The 17,741-nt window shown below is 36.3% G+C and overlaps 1 protein-coding gene across 5 annotated transcripts in view; it reads left to right on the top strand.

Moving 5' to 3' along the window:
* Window positions 1-17,741, top strand: part of DIAPH3 (diaphanous related formin 3) — a 609,701-nt gene that overhangs the window by 579,749 nt on the left and 12,211 nt on the right. The window contains exon 28 of one of the 5 annotated variants that reach the window (XM_077158395.1): window positions 13,887-14,101. The exons of the other annotated variants lie outside the window; for them this stretch is intronic. Coding sequence (XP_077014510.1) covers window positions 13,887-13,939 — 53 coding nt within the window. The 3' untranslated portion in view covers window positions 13,940-14,101. Of the gene's footprint in view, window positions 1-13,886; window positions 14,102-17,741 lie in introns of those variants that run through there. 5 annotated transcript variants of the gene reach the window in all.

Below are 17,741 nucleotides of genomic sequence, written 5' to 3'. Positions count from 1 at the left end.
GTATGTCAATCTAATACACTTTTTTCTTGGAATAAAACATTCGCCTGAGGAAAGATGCTTGATTCGTATAGCATATAAATCTTAAGAGTCCTGTGGAGGTTGGATTAAAATACACAATTCTCTGAGGTTTTGCAAATCTCCAATTTTTGTTTTACTTTCATTAGATCATTCCTCAGAATAATTTTTCTTAGTTTTATTGAGGTCAATCTCTGGTTATTAATATTATTTCAACCCCCTCCCCCACCTCAAAATTAACCACCTCTCATTTTATGATTTCTTTGCAATAAGAGGCAGATTGCCACAAGAATAACTCAGGATCACAAAAATAAAGCCACTTATTTGCAAAACCACATTTCAGTGTCATTACTAAGAATATGTATTTCAGAAAATAGTTCCTTGAAAATTTACTTTGGGCCTTACTCTATCCAACTTATGAAGATCATTTAAAATTCAGATAAAAGAATAAAATTTCAACATAATTTAAAGCTCCAAGTGAATTCTGCAAGTAAGAAATTCGAAATTTTCATATAATTTTGTGACAGTCTCCTTTGTTTTTTTATTACAAAAATACTATCAGTTTTACCATTTTAAAGGATATCACAGCTTCATGAATTTTGTTCATACTTTGTTACTTTTTCTAAGATTTAGGGAACCTGCTATTTTTGTTCTGCAGTTAGTTTTCATGTTAGATGGCAAATAACTATAATACAATATAAGGATCATCAAAAGAGCATTTATTTTGAATTATCAAGAGAAAGATTTGCACTCTAATTCTCTTCATTCCTTGGATTATGACATTTATTTTTAAAAACTGCCTTCTATGATAAGGATTGTCAGAGTTATCTTATAGAAAGAAGCACATTTGGCCATGTCACACTCCGTCTTAACATCTTTTAGTGACTTCTATGGGTCTCAAAATAAATCTCAGTTCTCCCTGTGTCCCCGAACACCGTCCCCGACCAGGCCCTAGCCGCCACTCTTGTCTCAGTTACGTCACTCTCCTTTGCTCACCACACCCCAGCTTCAAGAGCTTTCCATCTGAGAGCGTCATGCTGGACTATTCTTCTTCCACTGTCTTGCTGACTCTTAACTCTCTTTCTGGTCTCTCTTAAATATTATTTTCTTATAGAAATTTTCCTATAACTGGCTTGCCTCTAAAACTTAAATCACATCCCCCTATTACACTTCATAATTGCATCCTTTACTTTTCCTTCATTGCACCTACAAGTTGCAATTACATATTTGTTTGATTATTTGTTTAATGCCTCCCTCTCCCAATAGAGTGTAAGCTCTATGATTAAAGAAAGAGTTCGAGTCAGAAGAAAGACTTTATTATAATCAGTATTTCATACTTTTGACAGGTAAATTAGACCCAGAATAGCTCCCAGGGAGCAAAACACGGTCTGAAAAAGATGAAATCAAGGAGAGGCTTGTGTGGTACAACACAGGAGGTACACCAGACTGATTTTCAGAGGCCTCATAGAGTGAGTTTTTGGTGGTAGTGATGGTAGGAAGGCAGGAGATTGTCTTTTATGAGGCGAGAATGTGCCCTCACCATTTCATTATGTCATTTGGGGTACATCTGTTCACCACTCTGGACTCAAGTTTCCTTGTCAGTAAAAGGAAATCTATAGCTCTACAGTTGTAGTACTATCAACCATAAATGGAAAAAAAATCTAGTGAGGCTTGGACAAGAGTAATCTTTGGTCTCCAGTAGATGAAATATAGTTGTGAATCATGCCAAGGACTCCAGATATAGCCAAGAGTTTTATTTGTTTGTTTGTTTGTTTGTTTTGCCAGAGAGGATGGTGATACAGGAAGTATGAGGGAGGGGAACAACTCCAGAAACTAACTAAGTCACTTCTTTGGCTCCAAATTCACAATTGGTTCTTTACCATGAACACCCCTTCTTAGCCTGCTAATCCTAAACTTCAACACTCTTTTTTTCTTACCAAATTTCATAGACAAATTCTCAGGTATGCAGAAAATAGCTGTGAATTCAAGTGTGAAGGCTGATCTTTTTTCTATGAAAAGAACTAGCCCCTAATTTCTTAAAACTATAAGAAATCTGTACTGGGTAAGATTGGAAAAAAATAAAATTTCATTTTACTTTTAGTTATCAAAAGCATAGAGCAAAGAATACTATCGACTATAGCTGGGGTATTCTATATTCTTAATTCCATATTTGACTCTTTAAAATCCTTTTTGACTTGTCTTCACCTGAATGAAATCGTTTAGTCCTAACATGTATTGTGTAAGCTTTATACTGTAGGGTCAGGATGGTTTTTAAAACTAATGTTTACAGAGGATCTGTGGACCCTATCCTTTTGTTTATGTTACACATGAAAGAAACACAGTTTACATAGCCCTAAACACCCTCAGTCAGCCATCAGCAAATGGATTATGTACTTGAATATGAAGAAGTTCCTCATAAATTTAAAATGTGCTTGAGCTGAAACCTTTCCTCCTTATTTCCTTCTTTCCCTTTTTCTGGATTTGCTTCCTCTCTTTTGCTTATGTTATTATTTTTTACATGCTTTAAATAGAATTGATCTATATGCAGACTGAAACATCAGGTGAACTTTTATTCAGAGATAATGTGTTTACGATCAGTTTCCTAGTTATAGTTTAAAATATTATAATAGTACTAATATAAAGCACGTTAGTTTAACAGAATTAAACAGAAGGAAAAGGTTGACATGTGTAAGTTTTTATTTTAACTGCTGACCTTTTACCATGTTTCCTAAGGCACTAGAAATCATTGTTAGTTTTCATAATCTTTGGTTTAATTTCATAGTTCAGCAAAAGATACTCAATAAGATATATGCGGATAAAAGCAATGCTAATGAAATGAATAAATAGAAATTCCAATTTTTTATGGAGGACAGGGTCTATTTAATTTTCTTGATAAATCCTCCTCTTTCTTTTAGAAAACTCAAGAAGGTAAGACAGTTTAAGATGCCCCCATATGGATTGAGTTTGCATACACTGATTCTGATCCTTACCTTATTAGTCCATTCTCCATTAGGTACTTAAATTTTTAATTATGACTAAATAACAGCTGACAGTTAATCAGTCTTCTTTCCCCCTGTCTTCTTGCCATTATTTCCCCATCATACTAGGCCCTTTCACATCCTAGTATTTTTTTTTTCTCTCTATCCTGGTCTATTTGTATCACAGTGTCAGTACCACACATGCTTGATTGCCATTGTTTTATGACACATTGTGATATCTGGTAGGGGCAATCTTCTACCTTGTCTTTGCTATTTTGCTTTTATTGAGATGGAATTCGCATAACATGGATTTACCATTTTGTAGTGTGCAATTCATTGGTATCTCATATATTCACAATGTTGTACAACCATCACCGCTGTCTAGTTCCAAAACGTTTTCATCAACACATCCTAGAATTTTTCTGCATGCTTCTCCTTCCACCTGAGATGCCTTTCTACCCATCTTTATTTGGCAGACTTGTACCTGCATATCAAGATCCAACACAAATGTTACGTCTATGGGAAACCCCTTGGAGGCTTAATCCTCTGTCCTCTTAGCAGCTGCTGCATTTTTTTTTTTTTCATATCTCTGTCTTGGCACTTATTTATAATTTATTTGTCTTAATAATATGCTTCTGTATATTATTAAATATGTAAATAATTTGCTTTCCTAGCCCCAGCACAATGGGTGATAGGTACATAGTTGGCACTCTATTATTTATTGCCTTAATGCAATGAATTGCATTGTATCAAGTATTGCATTGTAATAAATGCATGTATTAAGTAACCAATTACAAGAAATGTCTGACAATCTTCTTCTTTGAAACCAGTAGTATTCCCAAAATTATTTTTTAAATCAGTTGTTTAGAACTCACAAAGCAATTTCCCATAGAAACAATGTTATAAATGGTGGTTTGATTCCCAGGCTAGCCCTCATGAGTCTATTTAACCCATAATGTAGCTGAAACACTATGCAGTTCTAATGAAAAATCACAGAAAACCACACTGTTACAAATGTGCGGTGTTTTTATTACATTAAGTAAATACAATTCCTCTTCTGTATAGAAACAGCAATCCAGGACAAATAGTACCAATGGGCAGGCATAACATGATCTAGTGACAAGAGCATGATAGCTGAATATAGGCCAAGTTCTTTCACTAATGTGCCTTATAAATCATCTAACTTTACTATGCCTGAGTTTCTACATCTGTCCTGGGGACTTGGTAATCCTTGCCTGCTGCCACTAAAGAAAAAGCATTATGTATTGGAAAATACACTGAAGCACCTATGCCATTTTCAGCCAGATATTGCAAACTGCCACAGTGTGCCAAGCCCCAACCAGGAGTGTTCCTAAAAACTCTAAAGGATACCCTGAGCTCCGTCTTGCTCCTGCTTCTGTTCAGACCATCGTACAATTTCTCATCCAGTTTGTTCCTACCAGATTAAAAGCCTTTCACTAACTTCTCCTCCCCAGAGGCTATGCTCCTGTTCCCCACACTCAACCAGCCACTCTCAAGAACATAGCCAGAGACTTCTCTGCTCCCACAGGTAGGGCCTGGGACCCACTGACAGCATGAAGTAGCTACAAAAGATGGACCACCAGCCCAAATCCCCTTCAGATTAAGGGAATTTAGAAGTCTCTGAGGGGAAAATGAGGTAGTGAGGTAGGGTTAGAATTAGAGCAGTAGCTGAATAAGCAAAGGGCAAATTCTCAGAAGCAGGCCTCAAGGAGATCGATATTTCTGAGAAGAACAGCAGTAAACAGTACGTGGGAGTAAGTACTGCTAATCTACAAAAGCAATTTGCCTCACATTGCCAGGGCCTCTCACCTCTCACCCTTCTTTTCTTATGAGAGTGCCCACATTTTCTCTCACATGCATTCTCAGTACATTTTCTGCCTGCTTACCCCCCCCAAAAAAGAAAAAAAGAAATACATTGAAGCATATAGACCACTATATAATACAATATGTATCATGATATAAAGTACCCACAGACAATGGAAAACAGACCAGCAAAATTGGTATTTAAATCTCAGTGGCCCTGACCCCAAAGTCCGGGAGCTGGTTAAGATAAGCACCACGTTACCTTTCCTCCACCAGGACTAACTAAGACAAGTGAGTTAACCATTCTAGGCCTCAGTTTTCTCCTGTGTAAAGTGACAGTGTATGGATTAGATGACCTTCCAGTTCTTATAATCTGGATGTCTATGATTAAAGTTATTTGGACAGAGAGAAAGTGTCCTGGAGGACTCTTGATTGAATCATTCAAATTTCCTCAATTTATTCTTCTATGATCAGCTTACTTCAAGCACTACTTACCTACGTTATGTCTCTGCTGCTTGAAGCCTTCTTCCCTTACTTTGATGAACATGCCCACCTTAAAACTAATTTGTTCCCCAACATCTGCCATCAAAATCTACCTAGAAACTTCACTGCCATTACATAATATCCCTATCCAAACTTGCAAAATAGCAGGTGCCTTGTTCCCTTATCAGAATTTTGATTTCACCCATTAAGAGGGAAATTTTTCTTTGTGATTTGCCTAAGAATTTTTCACTTGATTCTGGAACAGTAGATACATACCCCAGCTAACTGTCAAATCAGATTTTGTTCCCTATTAGGATGTGTTTGCCGCTGACTACTCTTTTTGTTGTGTGTGTGTGTGTGTGTGTTGGGTTTTTTTGTTTGTTTGTTTGTTTTTAGTTTCTTCATGTGTTTTTGTCATACCACCTGCACATCATAACACTTTCGTGGCTCATTCCTTCTTTCCTTCCTTTGTGTAGATGAAGGAGGAGTAGGGTGTGGACAGCAGGAGTCTTTGCTAAACTCTAAACAAACAGTGTGAGGCTCAAGCCCTTTTGACTGACTAGAGTGCCTTTCTCCTCCGGCCATCGAAGCCCTCTTTATTTTCTCCCCCATACTTAAGCTTCCCCAGAAATCTTGTCTTTCAGGGCACTTTCCTGGACAAAAGAAAGAATTGGTATATTCTTCAAACCTTAAACTTTCTGTAACAGAAATTCATTCACATTTGTCTCTCCCTTTCCTTCTATGTCTGAGGATTGACTAGTGCATACAAACATGTAACTTCATCTATGTAAACTAGAGCTTGTTGGGTCAAGCTTTAGCACAAAAACTTTCTCTGCATGAAATTTCCAACACAATTTGATACTAAAAATCTTAGTATCAGCAATCCGTGTTATATGGTATCTTTGTTTATCTTTGTATTTTCATCTGCTTAAAAGTCACCTGTCCTGAATGTTAACCATCTCTCTACTGGATGGGAAATGTGCAGCATATAGTAGATTTTGTTCTCTCAGGGAGAGTTTCTTGCAAATTGGGTTTGATGTATCCAAGTCCTGTTACTACTTCAAAGCTCAAATGTGACCCTGCTATTGTGAAGCCTGCCTTCATTAAACTGTCCTGAGAGGAGAACCTCACTCCTCTGACATCCTATTGCATTTATTGTGTGCACAACTCATTTGGCACTTCATTAGTACTAAAACAAGAGTCAGCATAAGCTCTCTTCTGTCCCTTGTCCCTTTCAGACTGAGGCAGTACCTTAAATATCTAGGTGGTACCTAGCTCTATAGTTGATGCATATAGGTTCTCAATAAGCATGTATCGATTATGTAATTATGTATTGACTTATTTGTTAGTAGTTGAGATTCTCAGTTGGTCCATGTTTGACTTTTTCAACTAGTCTTTAGCCAGTGGCTTAGATTACCCAGTCACATTTTTTCCCATCAATAGACTATATCTCTATATAGAAGTCTGGAGATATTTATGTGCGTGTGTATAGAAATAAATTGAATAAAGAAGCTCAGATTTTTAAATTGCAGGTGACTATTATATAAGTGATTAACTGCAGGAAACATATTTTGAAACAATTTATCTAGCTGAGAGAAAGGCAACAATAGAGCCATCCCTGGTGACCAGTTTCAATGGCTTCTTTCAAAAATAGTCATTTTAAAGTTTTTGTTTCCTTCTTCCTTTAATCTCTAATGTTATGAATAATATTCTGGGGGCAGAAACTCTTTGGTGCCGATTTTAGGTGAAATACGATAGCACTTACTTTTGTAAATGTTAACCTCTGAAGACTTCTATACAATCTTTTGTTCTCTGGGCTCTTATGTCATTCTGATTTAAATTTAAATTTAAATACCAGTGTTTTGTTTGTTTGTTTGTTTGTTTTTGGCCACAGGAAAGCCCACTGAAAACACCTAAGCATGAAATTTTAGTTATTAAGGTACATACCAGGAAATAGTTCATTATTCTTTTAATTCCTGTTTTAAGAATTTCCAGATGAGCAATAATTGCATGTGGTTGTCTTTGCATGTCCTTCTATAGGCAGTTTATAAAATAATCATGGTACACTACTTTTCAGTTCATTGTTTCTTTGAGCTTTTTGTTTTGCCGATATTTGCTTAGCAACCAAATCACAATTGTTTAAAACTATTACTCTAATTCATTATTCTGAGTCATGTAGATACATCATTTCACAGCACTAAGAGGAAATGATAGGTTTTGTCCTAACTTCTCATCAAAAGAGTTAAAACTCTACTTCCTGTATTTTTTACTTTCTCATAAAATGCTTTCTTCCCGTAAACTGCAAAACCTTAGTGATCACAAACCACGTTAATAGATCTGAAAATTCCAAGTATGTTCTTTAAAAAAATATGTTTTTTGAGGACCAATACTTAAATTAGATCAAAAGTTTTCTCAGCTATAATTCCCTTTTATAAATGTTTTCTTAAGTCCAAACTCAGTGATTTCTCTCTAGTTGAAACATGTTGGCTGATTTTTAGACTTGGATGAATTTCACTGTAAATTGTTGTTCGATGTGACTTGAGTACCCAGGAGCTGTCAGGATGGCTCAGTGATTTAACATTGGTGTCCTGCAGCTTTGACTGTAATCAGCAGATGCTGTGGTATTACCATAAATGTTTTCCTAACTGCTTCTGTCAAAAGGAGAAAATTCTTTCTGCACTGAGTTTGCCTCTTCTGATTAAATTTACTTTGCCTTCTTTTGCATAATTAATGTCCCATGATGGTCTCTAACCTTTTGTTTTTAATATTACCACTTGGTCTAGACTCACTCTTTGTGGGGAAGCTAACTAAGAGCAGACAAAGAGAAGTAGCTGGTGCTTTTACATGAACCCCAGCCCCTCGATGTTCTGTGTTGTTACAATTTTATATACCATCACTTGTCAAAGATCATGAAAGATCCTGGTCTTGGCAATGTTTTTCATTCCTGGGCCAGTACTCTATGCTGCTTCTGAAGGTTGTTTCTGCAATGCCTTGGTGCACATAGTTTTGCCTAAGGATGTATGATGACAGGATCTTCATTAGAATGTGCTAAACCTGGGTGTATAAACTGTGATAAGCCCCTGATGTAAACCAGGAAAAAGCTTTTCTGTTCTTCTGAGAACATTCTATATCTCTAGCCCAATGTGACTTGTATTTACTACAACCAAATAAATGTGAATGAAACATAAGTATGTTAAAAGGAATACCTTGTCATCAAAGCATTTTATGTTTTATCTCAAATGGGAGATCTTTGAATTTATTAAATAACGACACCTTTCCTGAAGAGTCCAGAGTGCTTCATCATTTTCCCCATTCTTTTAGAATCCAAGAGTGCTCTTGCCTGATAACTACCTATGAGTTGAAATTTTTTTCTTTTCCAAATGGAACACTGATATGAATAAATATCTTTAGTGTTGTTATTCTTACAGTAAAAGGTAAAAAGCATACATGATATGTCTAAGATACTAAATACAGCCTGCAGTTATCGGCAGATGTAAAGTTTAGAAGGGCCCTATGATCGTATTATCTGAAATTAGTCTCCCTCTTTTCCTTTTGTTTCAACAGTAGAAAGGATATATGACTGAGCTCACACGTTCTGTACTTAATAGGAGAGTGCACCATCAAGTACTTATCACATTATTTTTACTGAATTTTTATTTTCTTTGTAGAATCAGAGAACTTTACAATGGAGAAAGATCTTGGCGAGCACCCCAAAAAAAGCATAAAGGCACAGCTAGTGGCAGAGTTAGTTTGGGCACTTCCCACTTTTGACCATTGAAATGTTAACTTTGAATGTAGCTTTTAGTTCAATCTCAGATTAAAACCAAATAAAAGAAAAACACAGGAATTTAAAAATATATATATTAGGCCCCAGATAGGTTCCATATGAAAGCAAGTTTCATGTCCCACAAAACTTTTGATTTGTTCTGTTTCTTCTTACTCAAATTCTGCTTTCACCATACTCTTGCATTGCCAGCATGTGCTTCCTTGACCACACAGCAATGAAAACCATTTTTCCATCTCTATCACCTCTTCATCTAAGCCAGCCTTGTAATAGAGAGTACTCCCCTTCAATGAAACAGCTACTCCATGATCCAGAATACAACGCAAGTATGCCATTAGAGATTGAAAGAATTTTAAGTTTTCATTGTAGATATACCCCTTCCTGGCTCTGTCATTAGGGTAATTCACTTAACTTCTGTGCTCACTTACCTTGTCAGGAAATGGAGATAAACAATAACTACATCACAGGAGGATTAGATGGATGCTATGTGTGCCAATGTGCCCACACACCTGCTTATTTTAGATGTGTATTTGATAGCCAGCAAGAGATAGAAGGACACTTGGAAAAGACAAGGATATGAAAACAATAAGTCTTTTATTTAATTAAACAGAGAGTTCAATGGTTCTTCCTAGTCTATTTCTCATTCCCAATTTATTTGTGAACATAATATGTTAGTTACTACTCAAAAAATGTAAACGTGGGCGGGTCAGGGTGGCTTGGCAGGCAGAGTACCCGGGTTCGATTCCCGGTGCCTGCCCATGCAAAAAGAAAAAACAACAAAAAATAAATGTCACTGATGGGTTTCTTTCAAGATATTTGAAGGTAAGAATAGAAGGAAATCACTTAGAAAAGCACCAACATTTATCAAACTGTGAAACATTTCTCTCTGGCTCTAAATAAGGAAAAATCTCCTTTCTACCCCTGACACTGCTCAAAAACTCTAGAAGCCCTGAAATCAGCTGCCATTCTCATCAGATGTATTATTCAGAATCTGAATATCCACCCACCTTCCCCAGAAAATTAACACATAAATACACAGCATGGGATTTGTTATTTTCATCATGAATTTTATACTACATATAAGCAAAAAACAGTTTCTGATTACATTAAACATTTTAGAAATGGAGACTTTTTCTTTTCCTTTTCTTATATCATGATCAGTTATTCTGAAAGCATCCACAGCTCTGTTTTGATCCAAGTTATCTGTCTTCAGGACTACCTGTTACTAGCCTCTTTGCTGTAACCATTAGAAAAGGGGTCCATGCACAACCACTTTCCAGAATTGTGATGTGAGGACTCTATGATGCTTGATCTTTGCATGGTAATCTGTACTTTTCAGAGAGCTTTTGTATAGATTGTTTTTTGTCATAAAAATCCTTCCTTGGTTTGGCTTATTTAATCATCCCCAGTAAAGAAAGAAAGGTGCTGAAGTCTAGTGAGATTAAGAGAATCCTTCCAGGATGTAAAATGAATGATAGAGCTAAGAGGAAACCCAATTTTCCCTTTTATGTATAAACCAACCCCGTAACAGAGCACCCTCTGATCACAAATGTACAGTTTGCAACTAGCCAGAATGAGCCAGGGAAAGTTGTTTATGGTTCTCTTTCATGTAAATCCAAAGAGCAAACAAATCAATGGGCGCACAGCCTGATAAAATGAAGGCTGCTCCATGATGGTATTCTCAGTTGAAGCAAATCTGCCTGCCGCTGAGGAGCTTCTAACTTGCCTGAGGATATTATCATATCCCTCTCAGGGAGACCAGGAAGAGGGTCACAGGATCAAAACCAAGGCCACTGACAGGTAGTAACTGACAGCTTGGTGGTAATTCCCCCCCCCCCCCCCCCCCCCCCCCATATAATGAGAATAACACCAACTGAGAGAACTATGTGAGAATTGACTGGAGAAATATTATTTAAAGCATCTAGTCATGCCTGGCACATCACCATTCAGGTGAGATCCAGTGAAAGATTGTGTTTTATAGAATGCAGTTGAGAGTATACCTACAGTAAGAGCATTGCCGTAACTGTGGTTCCAATTTACAAACACAAACCAGATCTAGCTGTTAAATCCAAATCAAACTAGTGTTTGTTTTCATGACTAATTCATTGAATAAAGTACAGTATTGGTATAAAATTCCAGATTCAGTCATTCATTCAACAGATACTCTCTGGTTTTCTGGTAGCCAAACACTATTCTCTGAAAGGATACCCTGGTGACCAGACCCCCTTGCTGTAGCCCTCTCGGAGCTTACAGTAGAGGAGAAGAGACAGACAGACATTAGATAAAACTACATAAGCACTTTAAGCTATGGTAAGTGCTTCTGCAGTATTTTCTATCGTACTAGTGAATCTGGGCCAGGGTTTTTACGTCTTATATGACTAATTATATAGTAAGTATAAGTCGAGAGAGTACTTTATACCATACAACCAAAAACCTTGAAGATAAAAATTCCTGGTTCTGTTTAATATAGAGAGCCCAATAGATTTTTAGGGCATTTGCCAGAAACAATAGCGACAAAAATGAAGTGTGTCATAGTTCCCTTTTTTTCCTTGTGCTAACATAGCAATATTGTCTGCTTTTCCCTAGCAGTTTAATTTACAGTTTTAAAATGGTAAATGATAGTGCTATAGTTAGGGGCCAAGAGCTGAGTCAGAGGACTTCAGCTTGAATCCGAACACCACCCTAATGTGCCCCAAGACCTGGGCAAGTTTCTTAACCTCTCAAGCCTCTCTTCTCCGTCTGTGAACTGGAAAGAATAAAAATCTTGCTTCATTAAGCTGTGTGACAATTCACGTAAAGCACTTCATGCAGACCTGGCACTTAATAAGTGCTCAAATATGTTAGTATTGATTTTATTGTTACTCTTTTGCAAAAACTTTAGAACGAGTTGTAAAACATAGCCCAAAATAGAAGAAAAAAGATCTTGCAAAAAGTTATTCTTACTAAGATGAGAAAGTGAATATACTTTTGTTAGAGCTACTTCTGAGTTCCATATTTGCCAATTGTACTTTTGTTGGAAAAAAAATTTTTAGCAAAGTATTTTTGATGTGTCAAATTATAAAGCCCCATGGGACAGATGAAAAATGTCACCCACATCTATTATAATTCTTTACTCTGATAAGGAGGATTATCAACACGTATAAGATAAAACTTATATATACTGGGAGAAAATAGAAATAGTATGATTCATATTGAAAGGTCCGTGTTACAGTTGCTAAATGAACTTGGTAAAACTGCAGAACAAATCGCTTGTGTGTTCTTCTAAGCCAGACAGAGGACTTTTCATGTCATGAGATTCCATTAATTGCAAAGGTTGCTAGATTCCATTAGGTGCAGTGGGTTTTTTTCCTCTAGCATAAAATGAAAGCCCGTAAATATAGAAAGGTGTAGGTAGTGCCAATGAAAAATCTGAGGCTTTAGAAATAGTATAGTTAGTTAGCAAACATTGTTATTGTAACTCAACAGTTGTTAAAAAAAATGTATAATGTTCCATATTCTTTAAGTGAAAGTTCAAAGTACTGGAATGCCCACTTAAAAGTTAGCGATTGCTGTCCAGTGTAACTAACGACCCCTAGTGGCTATAGTTTATAGCTGTGTCTCAGTTGACCAGTTAAAAAAATAAACTAAGGCTACGGAGAGAAATCTCAGATCCTGATAACAGAGTTCTGCAAATGAGTATATGATTAGCTCTCCTGAAGTTCTACTAGTCTAATTGTTGGGGTGCTCCCTCTCAGGGCAGAGTTCAGAAACAACTTTGTCTATGAGTTCAGATGTTGAAATGTTTCAGCAGAGCCTGCTCTGAGATCCCATAGGAAATCAGTACATTTTCTACAGTTTTCAGTAGAATTCTGAACTTCATAACAGGCCCACAACATTGATGTTCAGCATTATTTCATAGGCTAGCTTGAACTGTTTTAAAAATCGTGATATAATAACTGTATGATTGTTTGTATTTTATTATTAAATATCTATTATGAATAATAGATCTTTCATAAAATATGTGTTTATATGAGTATTTTAAGGTTCCTATTAATAACATTGCTGTCCTGCATATTCAGATGATAGCAGTAGTTCTTCATCAAGCAATACGACTTGAATTTTTTCACTATTGATTTTTTTTTCCTTGATAAAGGAACTGTTATATCGCTCCACCACGTTTTTGAGACAACCAGTCTGAGTTAGGAGGTGGTTTGTCAGCAGAGAACAGACTGGAAATGACTTAATAATTTTAGGGCATATGCCCTTTGATTTTTCCAAACCATGGAACTAAATAGACATAGTTACTTTATTTAATATCATGCCCTACTTTGGAAAAAAAAAGTATATTATCTTAAAGTTAAATAATAAAAAAGAAATCATTCTTCCATGTCATAGCAGTAACTCATGTATTTCCCTTTGTCTTTAACATAAACCATACTGGAGCATTTGGCTTAATTTCTCTCTTTATACTATGTATCTCACTTAATTGAGAGCTCTTATTTATCTCAGTAGTTTCATGAACAATGACATGCTGAACATTTATGACTAATGTGGGTGTCCAATTTTTTTTTATTTCAAATATCACGTGTATTATAAAGTTCCATTTATTTTAAAATAAGCTTTTTCTGTGCTAACACTTGAAGTTCTTTTAAGAGGATGTATGAAAAATGAAACTACTGACAATTGCTGCATCTTGTCCTCCTTGTCCATTTTCCTGCTGTCAGCACCTTCTTTGGCTTACCAAGAGTACTACACTCTAATTTCTCTCTCTTCTGCCTGCTGTATGGTACATTTCTAGTTCTTTGTGTTTCTTGTTGCCATAGAGACGAGGAGGCGCTCCAAAGCCCTGGGAAGACGAGTGGAAGCAGGTCTTTGAGGAAACAGTCCCTGCTGGCTAAAGAAGCCAGAGGCAGGAATCTATAGCAATAAGCGGAAAGAGGGAATTGTGCAGTCAGATCCGATTGTGTCCACAGAGTCTTAAGGCTCACAAGGCCCAGCCAAGGCTGTAATAAAAAGAAGCTGTTTACAGAAACCAATTTTTCAGAGATCTCAGTGCAACCACAAAGCAAATTTGGTGTTTTATTTGCAAGAAAATAACTGATGTTGACATTCCTTTTACTATTTCCTCATTAAAAGGGAACTGCTTCTAAGAATGACTTATTTTGTCAGTCAGAATCTCACCTTTAAAACAAAGGTAGAAGATATTCTTGACTCAGCTAAAACCAGCAGATGTCAAATTGCAGTTGTGAACACAAGGAACTCTACAACCAGCACCCAAACCACTGATCCAATTATACTAATTTTAGAAAGGAGTAGTTTATATTTACCTTAAATTGTCATGAACTTTTTCCATATTTTAGAAACATAAATTTTTTTTAACATTTCTCTAGGTTTAATGAATTGCTATACTTCTTACTATATTTATTTTAACTCATGTCATACTTATGAATATTTTCATTTGGGTTGAAGTTGCTAAAAGATTAAAAAATAATATTGGTATTTCTGCTCTTGCCTTTTCTTTAGAGATGTTAGGTAATGCCCTATAGGAAGAGGGAGAAGGAAAGAAAGTAAGAAATTTAAATGAAATGTAATTTTAAAAGAACACCTGTTTAGTGTGTGGATTACTTTGAAACCAATCTTTTCTGGAGTGGAATAAGACCCATGTTCTGAAGTGTTGGCTGGGATTTTTTCACAGATCTGGCAGTCTGAGCAGAGAAAGAATTCAGAGGAATTCGGGAAACTCCACGTGTCTCCCTAGTTACTTATCCCGGGGAGTAGTGTGCAAAATTGGGCTTTGAAGGGAGAAAGCGGACAATCTGCAAACAGGTCCTCTCAGGCACTCACTTCTTCAAACTGACGGCAGGAGGCAGTAGCATACTGGTCTGAGTCAGTCTCTTTTAAGGTCACATCTATGACTCATGCCAGATTTATTTTTTCACTCATTTTCTAGGAATACAGGAAACTAAAATCATAAAAGTAATTTCAAATTTCATAATGAAACTTGGTACCATGAATCCAGTACAAGATAATGCTGCTATGCTATGAACAGAACAATCAAAAGAGACAAGGCTGTCAGCTCTCACTGAGGCAACTCTGTGACCCTCAGGCCCAGTAAAGCTCCTGTTCCAGCCTAACAGGAGGGTGGCAAGGAATAAAGGTTCATAGAAGAGTCACATTTAATAGGTTATTTTCTTCTAATTGTCACTGTATACAGAACCATAAGTTAAAAGCAGAGGAGGCTTTAAGTGGTTACCTGACCCCCCTGTGTTTAGGTAACTGCACTCACTCAGGACAGCAGGTGTCGTCGTTATTCGTAGTCAAGCTTCACGAGTCTGTTTTTAATCTTCTGATATTGCCGATTTTGCCAGGCACAGAAGTTATAGAAATCCAAATTGCCTATGAGAGAGCTGTTCCTTGCTTTTTAAATAAGACAAAACCATGATAAAATGCTGAGTGTTGGGGTGTTGCATTCTTTGATTATTTTTCAAACACTTTAAAATTGGGAAAGCATTTTCCTTCCGTAATGATAGATGCCATGATAGGTTACCTCTCATTTTTTGAGCTAATCCCATAGGTTATGTATTTGGGGACTTTCTCCCATATTTGGGATATGTTTTTATCTGCATTCTAATAATATTTCCTTATAAACTGTTTGGAGGCCAAATAGCGTATATTTATTTGACAAGTAACCATAATTAGGGGAACGGTTTGTGACCACAGAACAAAGCCAAATTCATGTTTCCATACAGGGGTGGGGCTTATGATCTTGATTTTAGTAACTCTTTGCTCTAGCCAAGTGAAATTCCAGGTTTTAGACTTGTGCTGTCCTTATTTGATTTTGAGCTCTTGAAATATGGCCAGTCTGAGTTGAGTTGTGGTAGAAGTGTAAAACACATATTTGATTTTTAAAAATTAGTAGAAAAGAAAAAGAATGTTAACTATCTCATTAAAATATCTATATTTTTTATTTTGCCAATGTGTCACAGTGATAATACTCAATTTCTTGGATTAGATAAAATATATTACCCAAATTAATTTCACCTGATTATTTCATTTCTTAATGTGGCTTCTAGGAAACTTTACTGTACTGTAGTATTTTATTGTAACATTGTTGTATGTAGCTCACTTTTGTGATCCACATTGTGCTTCTACTGGATGGTGCTGCTCCAAGACCTCGTGCTGCATCCTCAAGGGGCCAGAAAGTACATAAACATTAAGCTAAGATAGCATCCATCAGCTTGATTGTTACCCAGGTAATGTTATTCCAAAAGACTTTCTTTGGAAAGGATTAGCATAAGACACTAAGTGAAATGATATAATAAAATAATACCATGTTTAGGTTGTCACTCAAGAAATATTTATTAGCACTTATTATGAGGCAATGCTTAGGGATACATCAGTGAATAAATCAAACAAAAGACTCCTTCCTTCATGGAGCTTATATTCTGTGTGTATTAGGTCAGCTCTGGGTGGATATGAGTTTGTTTTTCTTTCTCCTTGAGCATATTGCTGTTTTCAGATATGGCTAATGCAATATGTATTCGTGACAGGCTAGGAAGAAGTAAAAGGACATTTCTGTGTATTCAGTCATACAAGATTATTTGGGTTTATAATGGTGTTCAACCCAAATGCTGAAATGACAGAAGTTAATTAAATGATTAATTTAAAGATTTAATTCTTTAGCAAATAAAAATGGATTGTTTTAAACAGATCCTTATTAAGCCTATTCTAGAAGTCAACTTCAAGTATCATCTACTTGGAAATTTCTGAAAGGTTGTGAACAAAAGAACTCTGTAAAGATACAATTGTATTGTTTTATAGTACCGAGCACCCTAGTTTGCTTTGTTTTTTTTTTTTCAGGTTGTTTTTTTCAGAATTTTGAACTACTAAGTATGATTTTGTGTCTTCATAATAGAAATGAACAAATTCTAAATATTTCAAGGACTCATCGTGCAGGTTAAATGTTCATTAATTAACTAATGCATTTATATAACCATACCTCCAATTCGTGATCTCTGGAAGAACAGTTGAAGAAACCATTGGAGAAGGTTTGGGGAATATGGCATCTATCTTCAAATAGTTGGAGGGTGTGTTAGTTTGCTACAACTGCCAGAATGCAATAAACCAGAAATGGAACGGCTTTTAAAAAGGGAATTTATCAAGTTACAAGTTTACAGTTCTAAGGCCATAAATATGTCCAAACTAAAAAGAGACGTTGGCTTAATGAAGACTGATCTGGGAAGGCATGTGGCTGGTATCTACTGGTACTTGTTCCTGGTTCATTGCTCCCAGTTTCAATACCAATAGTTTCCTCTTTAGGCATCTGTAGGCCTTCACTTAGTTCCTCCATGACACAGCTCTGGGTTCTAGCTTGCTTAGCATCTCATGCAAGGGTACATGGCAACATCTGCTGGGTTCTACCCAGGTCTAAGCATCTGTTCTCTCTGTCCACACTCCAAGAATCTCCAAATATCCATGTCTCTGTAGCTCTGAAACAACTGTTCTCCAAGTGTCAGCATCTGAAGTTTCTCCAAAATGTTTCCCCTTTTAAACTAATCAAAACCCACCTTGAATAGATAGAGTCACATCGCCATCTAATCAAAAGGCCACACCCATACTTGAGCACTTGGGTGTGCCATATCTCTATGGAGCTAATCTAATCGAAAGATTGAATGAGG

Source organism: Tamandua tetradactyla, chromosome 4 (genome assembly GCF_023851605.1).
Source record: "Tamandua tetradactyla isolate mTamTet1 chromosome 4, mTamTet1.pri, whole genome shotgun sequence".
Classification (NCBI taxonomy): Eukaryota; Metazoa; Chordata; class Mammalia; order Pilosa; family Myrmecophagidae; genus Tamandua; species Tamandua tetradactyla.
The sequence above is the reverse complement of the archived record's forward strand: the minus strand, read 5'-3'. Positions and strand labels throughout refer to the sequence as shown.